Raw genomic sequence first — 9,251 nt, forward strand, 5'->3', positions numbered from 1 at the left:
GAGAGGTGATGTAGGTGTTATTTCTTTGGCAAGTGGTCATAAATTCAAGTAGCAACATCCATTACATTGAATTGTTCAATAAGAGTACATGAGCATGGCTCTAGCCAACCATGTTGTGTTGTCCTTGCACAATCATTATTTATACATCTTCATGAAACACTACTCAACCCTCTATGGGCCCTTCCAATGGGTACCAAAAAAAAGGCTAATGCAAGTATGCCTGCAATGTGACTTAACCAACATTCAGCCCAACACTCTATGATCATTGTCCACCAGTTAATGTGCAAATTTAAACATTACTTGCTTCCAGTAACAGTACACCAGAAATGTGGTATTCACAAACAGGTCACATCAGTAAAAAAAACCGTGGCAACAACACATTTTAACATCATGAAAACAATCCCAAGATCTCAAATTTGATCTTTCCAGCGGGTCTTGAACTCAAGACCTTATATGTAAGAGAAAGAGAGAGAGAGAGAGAGAGAGAGCAGCTTCTCTAGAAACTGTCTTATGTACTGTTGCACTTCACAATTGTGTACACAGGCATCGATACGGCCGTTCCTGATTGCAGAGCCTCGTAAAGACGTAACAACATATCCCTCCACGGCCCCTTGGGCAAAAATCAATAGATGTCAGTCTGCAACTATAATACAAGGCAGGCCAAACTGCCTCCAACAAGGAAAGGGCCAGGAATGCAGATTTGCTATGCTATCTTGCGCCTTGCTCTGTGACTGCAGCACTGGATGTCACTGAAGACATTGCTCCATTTGTTACGCTTTCAAGCGGAGGCACTAGACCCCACCTGCCCTCTGCCTCCAGCGGCTCGATGACTTGCACGCCCCCATCCGTCAGTCCGAGCGCAAACTGATTCGGCTCGGTAGGGTGAGCTGCAATGACGAGAGGATAAACAGAACTGCAAAACCACCCAACATAATCGTAGGGTCAGCCATGTAAAGCACAAGCACTACCAATTGTATACTGGGACACAAACACCTGACAAAACACCTTGCTCCCTCCCCCTCTTTCTCTCATACAAACATCTGCCTCACATACCTGCTTGGTCCAGGAGTCAAGTACACAGACGGTGCTAATCTGCATTGCAGTCTAAGGCTTTCTCCTTCAAAGACTCCAACCGAACCATCACAAAAGCTAGCATAAACAAGTTGGCTATCGCAGGAATAAGTAGCATTAGAGATCGGTGCTGACAGAGAATCCCGAGGGAACCACTGCAAAACAACATGACAAAAGTCAGCAAGTCAGCACGGTGTCGCCACTAGGCAGGATTGCAAAACACAAGATGAAAATTGATTGAAGACCTGTCTGATGCGCTCAAACTTGGCTGCATCATAAATAGCTAGCTGGCTCTCGTGCACCACAAGCAGGCGAATTTGGTCATTGTGAAACTGTACTTTCGTGTCTCCAGTTGCGGGGAGAGGCCTTCCACCCTGTCCTTGAAGAAACTTGGACTTCCGCTTTTCCCACCCTTCCACAGTCCAAATGCATACCTACATCACCTTTCCAGTGAGACATCTTTATGCTTGGCAAGTAAGGAAAAGAGAAGATCTTAGGTTCTTGTTGCAAACCTGTGCATCAGCACCAGATGAGACCAGCACATTCAATGAGTTTGAGAAAGCTAGACCAGATATCCTCTTGGTGTGGCCTTTCAGCTTACTTTTCACCTGCAACAGACCCCAACTTCAAATCACTGAGATGAACCAAAGAGCAAGATCAAGTTGTGCAAGCAGCACTGACCTCATCTACTCTAACATTGTATATGTGTATTGTAGAGTCTTCCAAACCAATTGCAATAATGTTGTTGTCTTGGGGATGGAATGCTAAAAATGTTGCGGCAGGTGGCGGTGACATGAATGTGGTCATCACCTGCATTCACAAGCTTTAAGAGCCGCACTAAGCACGGAAGGTTGGGTCCATTAAACAAGAGAAACGAGAACGGGAAGCAAGACCTTAAAAGTCATCATGTTGAACAAGGAAACTTTTCCACCGGAGGCAGACATTACATAAGAATCATTCTTCGAAAGAGCTATGCAAGGAACAGCCTCTTCAGGGTTCGTGTCAGTAATGTCATTGGTCATCAAGATGCCGCTTGCAGGCTGCCACAACTGGGGAGTAAAAGCTGCCGTGGCCTACCAAAAAACAGGTATAAACAGTCAGCTAGTCCATTCACATGTATTTCCTATGATACTTCAAATAACCACGAAATAATCAGTACCTTGCCAGATGGATGTCTGTCACTCCTTTGCCATTTCCATAGCTTGTGAACAGCATTGGATGCTAAGGCAAGTAAAGCTATCCCTGCATTGGTGTAAATAAGCCTTGACACCTGTACAAACATGCAAAACAGATTTTAACAGCTGTGCAATAATAGAGAAGTCGATCGCAAACTACAGATCGCATCTTGGACGCTTCAGCTAGTAGAATTTTGCCTTGCTTGCCGGCAGACTGTCAGTAAGACGAATGGTGCGACATTGGGCGGCCTCCATTATCTCTGTCAACTTCCAGCCCTTACTTTTGTCTGCTACATCCTCAATTCTAGGCTTGACATCAACTGTGAGATTGCTATCCATGGCACCCTGTTCAAAAACGATAAATCGTATTCACATAAATTGTGATTCATTGCATCAACTTCACAATATTTTGAGGCATATGCATGCCAAACATGATTGTCGAGTCTTCCATAAATATGAGATGATGCAAGACTTTAGTTTTACCAGCCCTCCCATAGTAACAGCAGGAGAAATTCTGTCAGAGACAACACTTGTAGAGGGGCCGCCAGAAGCACTTGCAGCAACCATTGCATTCATACCCACCATTGGCTGCCAGTGACAAAATAAATTGTCACATACAGCGACAATCACAAAACTAATACATCAAGCAGAAAAAACAAATACCTTGCCAGATGGCTCTGCTGAAGCTCTCATGGACTCGAACGTACGAGGCTCGGCTCGGCTCTCAGCATTACGAAGCAGTCTTAACCCCTCAGCATTGGCTAAAATTTTAATCCCATTGTCATTTGTGGTTACTGCCAGAAGGGTGCCCTCCTTGTTGAAGCGAAGCCGAGGGCTTGCCTGCAATAAGAGCAACCTGATAAGGCAGATGATACCAAACACAGACCACAGAAAGCATGAATTTTGTTGCCCAAAGGATCCACTTACAGGCAATCCCCCTTCAGCATCAATAATAGTGAGAAGATTGACGTTATCCATATCCCAGAACTTGATTTGAAACTCATCACCAGCAGCAAGAAAGTGATTTCTCGTTGTATCAAATTGGACCACTCCCAATGAACGCTTTCTAAAACCTAAGTAGGTTCTCTTGATTGCTCCCTCGCTCTCATTCCACTCCACAAGATAAGATTCACCTTCTTTGCTGGTCCCGCAGGAGAAAAGCCTGAACCCATTGTTGGTATGAGAAACCAATATACAAGGGCAAGAGTCATTGAAAGCATCTACATCTATAGCAGACTTGTACAGCACCTTGCTCCATCAGCACTATATGCCATGGTAGTGCACCATTGCCCTGGTGCATCATAGTCCACCCTTGACCCCATCAAATCATACAACCAAGCCTTGATTTTCCCATCAATTGCTGTGGAGAAAATAAACTGAAAGAAACACAAAGCAAAATGGTAGAACCTTTAGCTTGATTTCAGCAGGTTACGGGAAAATGAAACTTCAGTAAACCAAAAAATTACCTGAATGTTCTCTTTATGATGGGGGCACACTGAATACACAGGAGCCTCATGCCCCTCAAAAGTGTATTGCTTGCGACCAGTAGCAGCATCCCAAACCTGCAGTAACTACAACATTACTACTTGCAAAGACCTTCATTGTTGAGAGACCTTGCATACCAAAAGTCATACCTTGATCGTTTTGTCATCTCCACAGGTGATGATGCAGAGTTGCTTGTTGGGGTGTGCAAAAGCAAGATCATTGACACCACCGATATGAGCATCAATCTGCATGGCAAAAAAAAACGCTTGGCTCAGAATCACATGCTGGTGACAAGATGGACCATCAGCAGACTTCAGAGAACAGCACTAAAATTCAGCATAAACCTCCAAGTGCGGCCGTAATTCAGTTCCCCCTGCGCAGGAGTAAATATGGACCATGTGCTTGGAGAGGGCAACACCTGTAGTAACAAAAAAGCATTAGAAGGGAGTAACTAAATCCAAATAGTTTGTTGTGAGAACACCACTCACATACCAAGTAGAGTTCCATCAGGATTCCACACACACCGATTGACTGAAACAGCAGGATCTTTGACAAGTGCAGCCTGCATAAATTGATTGCCAACATAATCAGCAGGCTCAGATGAGTGAATTTGCTGCAATTCAGCTGTAAAATATCATACCTGCATGGGTAGAGTGCAAACACTAAGGTCCCAGACCTTGAATGTCCTATGTGCAAGTCTTTCCTTTGTCCCAACATCCCAGATAGCAATATCACCAACATTTGTCCCTACTGTTTAAATGAGGCACAAATGAACCGTTATAAGTCATTAATGCTGATTTCTAACCATGTCAATCTACACACTGGCAAGACCAATACTTAGAGCACATACCAAGCAGTATGGTCTGCTGCATTGGATGAAAATCCATGCTCATTACACAGGATCCTTGGTTCAGAATACGAGCAACCATCTTTGGCAAATCATCAGGTGAGTACAAAGCAGAGGGGTGAGTAGGGGCTGTCGCAACAGGGTACGTGACCTGTGAAAAAAGAAATATTTGAACATACTAGTTTCCACAACCACCCCTACCAAACACCCGCTTAACACCTAATCCTCTGAGAATACTTTGGCATTGCAGAATGGATCATACCAACCAAGGTAGTTAACCCTTTTACGTAAAGAAGTACCGGGCAATCCAGATAGTAGGAAAAAAAAGAACCTCATCCACAGCTTGCCCTCCAGAGCGAACCACCCTCTTCATAATATGCTCTGAATCTGCAGATTGGTAATCAAGAGTAGAATTATTTGCTGGTGGGGTCCTAGGTCGTTTCAGAAGGGCAGCAGCTGCAGGTGATGATTACATAATCAGGCTATACAATAGACACATAAGAAAACCCAGCCAGTGGGCGCTGGGCGCCATTTCTTCTTCCTACCTCCTGTATTGGAAGGAGCTGAAAGTGCAGCAGATCCTGCAGCAACAGCTGGGTGCGCTGCTGGAGGGTTAGAATTCGCCATCCAGCTAGCTATTGAGTTTGCTGTTGGAGCTGCTGCAGGAGGAAATGGCTGCAAATAACATGGCAATTGTCAAAATACTAACACCTAAGTAACTACCAGGGGTATATGTATATGTGCATGCGCATGCACACTGTGCAAGCACCCTCTCCCCACAGGCATCCGCTTGTAGGCATGGATAGAATGAGTACATGTGGCAACATGAGCAACACTATCATCGACTAGCACGATCACATGCAACAGGATTAGAAATGGATTTCATAGTCCAACAAACAGATCACTTACCCCATGAGCAAGGGGAGGAAAGGCCCCCCCTTTTGGTAAGCCACCAACTAATGAGTTGCTGGCAGCAGGGGGAGCGCGAGCACCATTCTGGGGTCCACAAGAGTGATCAACAAATAGGGTCTTAATATCTGGATTGGGGCGAGGGTTCTTGCATAGCTGGTGCTGCCAATTGAGACTGCTCATGACGTCAAAAGTAAAAATGAGGTACTAAAATTATGATAGGACGCTCCAAACAATAGTGATGCACAACATCTTCACCTCTGATTAATGAGGGTTCTTAGGCGTGAAGCCTTGAGCCCAGGAAACACCAATTTATCTCGAAAAAGAGGATTGGCCTCTATAAGCTTCTTGAGCTCCAAAAGCATAATACTTCTTGCAGACTTCGTATCACCATACTTCGATAGCTGCTCATTCTCTCTGCCAAATGCAAGACCCAAGTTAGGCCAGCTTTCATTAAACAAACAACAAGCAAAAGTTAACCAATATGGAAAATCAAAATAAACACCTGAAATTCTCAAGAGTCAAAAGCTGGGTAATTTCCTTGTATAATTCCTCATTGAACGAGGAGAAAACCTTGAGGTCCTTGACTAGAATGTCAACAGCTTTGGCGCGATCCTGCCTGAGACCCATAAAACATACAACCCAAAGTATAAACTCTCCAAACAGATGACAGTTATGCAAAATGTACCAAAAAGCCAACTTACTTGTCCAAAGCTTCAAGGTACTTCTGTTTCCGGATTTCAAAGAAAATCTTCATAGAGTAGCGATTGTCATCCACTTTTGTAAAGCCAGACAAGTACCGCTCCACTTCCTCCCATTCACCAGATTGCACTTGATCTTCAAAATACTTCATATTGAAAAAGAAACCAGATTCCTGCTCTAGCCTGTACACACAAGAAGAAGAAAAAGATGCCAACCCAGTAAACTTTCAGAGGCCTGTTCACAAAAGAAAAAGATAAAAGCTGCACAGAGTCAGTCATCCATTGCACTCTGCAAGGGAAACGATTTGACTAGAGGATTTCTGTTACTAATTTCCTACCATTGGCTTGTTATATACTTCACCACGCATTCACATGGACCAAACAAAGAAGCCCATCCAAAGGAATCAAAATTTAAGGGTAAATGCACGCATCAAACTGGAGCAAGTTTGTGATCATCCCCGTTTTCTCATTGCACGAAGTATCTAGCAACTCGGGGAGTAACATACCACTGGGGTTCGGATTCGAGCCCATACACAGCACTAAACCCGTGTGTTCAAATCTGCTAGCAGATGCTTGCTGGGGCACTCAAATCTAAGGGTAAAATGCAAGGGTAATGCTTGGCATTCCCCCCTTAAAAGTTTTATGTAGCTCCTTCTGCCAGGATCTCAAGAGGGGGCCGCTTAAGGGCTCCAATCCGAAGTCAGCTTGATTCAGTTCAAGAAAAATTTGTCGAAACGCATACAAAAGGAGCACTTACTTGTGAACCGTCTCCTTAAACTTCTCCTCATCCAGGAACTGTAGGATGAGGAAGACAAGCTCGCGACTTAAGGAAGACATGGCTGCTGCAGAGTTGGTTGACCACCACCTCCCCGATCAGAAGAAAACGACGAGGAGAAATGTCAGAGCAATTACGTCATCCGCTGCCAATGGGCAGCCAGTATTCGCAAAACACAATTTCGGGGACTATCGACCATTCAAAGGTGGAAACGATGACGGCTTCCAGCAAAAGAAGCGTAACTCCTTTGCGGTCTGCACAGAAATAACGCACAAGCGGGGTACTCTGGCTATGGCGTATACTCAAGGGAAAAGGGCGGGGAAAACAGACATAAGACAGAAGGACTGTCTACGCCAGGGAATCCAGAGGCTAAAAGCAAATGGGAAAGGCAGGGCTAGCTATGGCGATAGGTTGCTACAGGCCCCAGGGATAGTGGTAGAGGTAGTTATTTTGGCGAGGAAGACAGAGAGACTGAGAGAGAAGAAGGACCAGCCGACGAAAGGTAGGCTTTTGCAGAGAGGGCCTGGCCTGCTGCGGCTGCTGCAAGCGATGGGTGGCTATGGCTAGGGTTTGCAAAGCTGTAACAATCTGTACTGTAGCAGGGGGCGAGCGTAATTGGTAAAGCTTAATAAAGAGCGGATGAGAGAGAGAGGAGGGTCTGGAAAACCGAAGAAACGAGACAGGGCAAGCGGCAATTGGCGAAGAATACGGCTTTTATTATTGAAATGCGCCATTGTCCGAGCCCGAGATAAGCAGCTTGCAGGCCGAGATAGCGTATCAGGAGTACCATAACGTATGGCTCCACCCAAGATAGCGTATGAGCAGTTGAATGGATAGCGTATTGAAGTTCTACTACTTATCACATGATAGCTTATCAAGGGCCTCGCTCACGTCGCCGAAAGCTGATGGCATACTGGAACTCTTTTCTCACAGTGAATGGTGCGCGGTGACTGGTCACTGACTTCCCTGTCCTCACCCATGGTGTGAACTTTAAAGTAAACATTCAAATGTTTCTCTCACTTTCAAGGTTCTTGCATAAGCCGGCGTTCTCACACCCTTCCTGGCCCCTATTATTACGGCTAGGTCACATGGGCATCTTTCTGCAGCCCAAGAGCCCACCCACTTGCTATGCACCATCTAATAAATGTTTAATACCATGAAATCGCGTGCAATTTGTTGTTGTTCCAAAACAGATTTCCAGCAAAAGCAACCCTTCATACAAGAAGGGAGTCCACCAAACGTTTGGTTCTTTTCCATAAAGTCCCCTACTGAACTGAGGGCTTGGTATGCTTCCTGAATGGCTTCATAGTTGGATGACAGAATTTGCTCGACAATGGCAGGGAGCTTGCCCCAATTAGAATCTTCATCTCTCTCTTCGTCCGACAGCAGAGGCTGGTAGTCCTTGGCATCACACACAATCCGATTGTGCAAGTAATACAGATTAATATGATTGATCTTCATCTTGAAAACCTGCAAATTAAAATTACCAAACAATGCTCTCAGGCTGGGAGCCTGGTAAGCTCTCTTGAAAAACATGCAGTGCCTCAATTCCCACACAATCCACAAGAATTCAGCTTTGGCCATGTTCCAAAAGCTACTGAGAATGCATACTGAATCCCCTAATATTAGCTGCTTCCAAGAGGCACTGATGACTGCAGACAGGGAGGAGAGGACCCAACCAGACTGAGGACAAGAGAGAAATAAATGGCACAGAGTTTCTACCTAGCAGCCACATCTACAACACACACCATTTGAGAGTCTGAGTTTCATACTCCTTTCACCTGTCCAAATTGCCTTGTAGAGAATTAACCAGAGCCTTTTGTAACTTGGAGCATTTTTATAATCTAGCTAACTAGTATGATGTAGTGGACATACTATGCCCCACTGGGATGATGATGTATAGTTGTTTTGTCTCTTTTCTTCTAATATAAAATTCTCTCGCCTTGATATGGGGGGGGGGGAGGGAATTTGTTGTTGTTTCTACCTCACCACCTACTGTAGCTACAAGCTTTGCATATGTAGTTGCTCGCACGTTTCATCTTGCCTCTAATTATTGTTGCTTTTGGGAGTCTTTGACCTATTCGTTGGCCACACTAACAAACGCATGAGAAGTTTAAACTTCTCCATGAATTCTTCTCCACAAAAGGTAGCATCAAGTTGTCTGAAAATTTGAGCGCCATGTATGTGGTGTTATACGTACTATCAAAGGAGAGAAAAGTAACACTATTTCCCTCCTTTTAAAAATTTTCTAGACATTACTCTCCCTTCAAAGCAAGTTGAGCACATAG

General features: G+C 44.7%; 1 protein-coding gene across 2 annotated transcripts; it reads right to left on the bottom strand.

Moving 5' to 3' along the window:
• Nucleotides 1-355: 355 nt before the first annotated feature.
• LOC147432227 (protein TOPLESS-RELATED PROTEIN 2-like) lies at nt 356-7,651 on the bottom strand. Of its 2 annotated transcripts, none has more exons than XM_086492198.1 (25): nt 6,946-7,651; nt 6,192-6,371; nt 5,993-6,106; nt 5,746-5,904; nt 5,488-5,662; nt 5,124-5,253; nt 4,910-4,965; nt 4,582-4,729; nt 4,372-4,481; nt 4,224-4,293; nt 4,076-4,149; nt 3,881-3,976; nt 3,713-3,808; nt 3,495-3,622; nt 3,174-3,408; nt 2,910-3,086; nt 2,730-2,834; nt 2,445-2,591; nt 2,231-2,341; nt 1,965-2,144; nt 1,753-1,881; nt 1,584-1,679; nt 1,317-1,505; nt 1,054-1,226; nt 356-913 (listed from the first exon to the last, which is right to left on the bottom strand). In XM_086492198.1, exons 1-25 carry the CDS (start codon nt 7,023-7,025, stop codon nt 709-711), a joined length of 3,363 nt encoding a protein of 1,120 aa, XP_086348324.1. In that variant the 5' UTR covers nt 7,026-7,651; the 3' UTR covers nt 356-708. The 2 variants fall into 2 exon arrangements, with proteins under 2 accessions (XP_086348324.1, XP_086348323.1); XM_086492197.1 differs by having other exon boundaries at nt 4,910-5,034.
• Between the last annotated feature and the right edge of the window lie 1,600 nt (nt 7,652-9,251).

The sequence above is a fragment of the Adiantum capillus-veneris genome, chromosome 20, assembly GCF_014529385.1.
Source record: "Adiantum capillus-veneris isolate H3 chromosome 20, ASM1452938v2, whole genome shotgun sequence".
Lineage (NCBI taxonomy): Eukaryota > Viridiplantae > Streptophyta > Polypodiopsida > Polypodiales > Pteridaceae > Adiantum > Adiantum capillus-veneris.

Bases quoted from the DNA above. Each gene is read 5' to 3' on its own strand.
- LOC147432227 (XM_086492197.1), bottom strand. From the start codon at position 7,025: ATGTCTTCCTTAAGTCGCGAGCTTGTCTTCCTCATCCTACAGTTCCTG. The intron at 4,730-4,909 runs GTTCTTTTTTTT...CTTTTTTCACAG, and splicing joins GAGGGCAAGCTGTGGATGAG to GTCACGTACCCTGTTGCGAC. The intron at 4,294-4,371 runs GTATGATATTTT...CAATTTATGCAG, and splicing joins TTTGCACTCTACCCATGCAG to GCTGCACTTGTCAAAGATCC.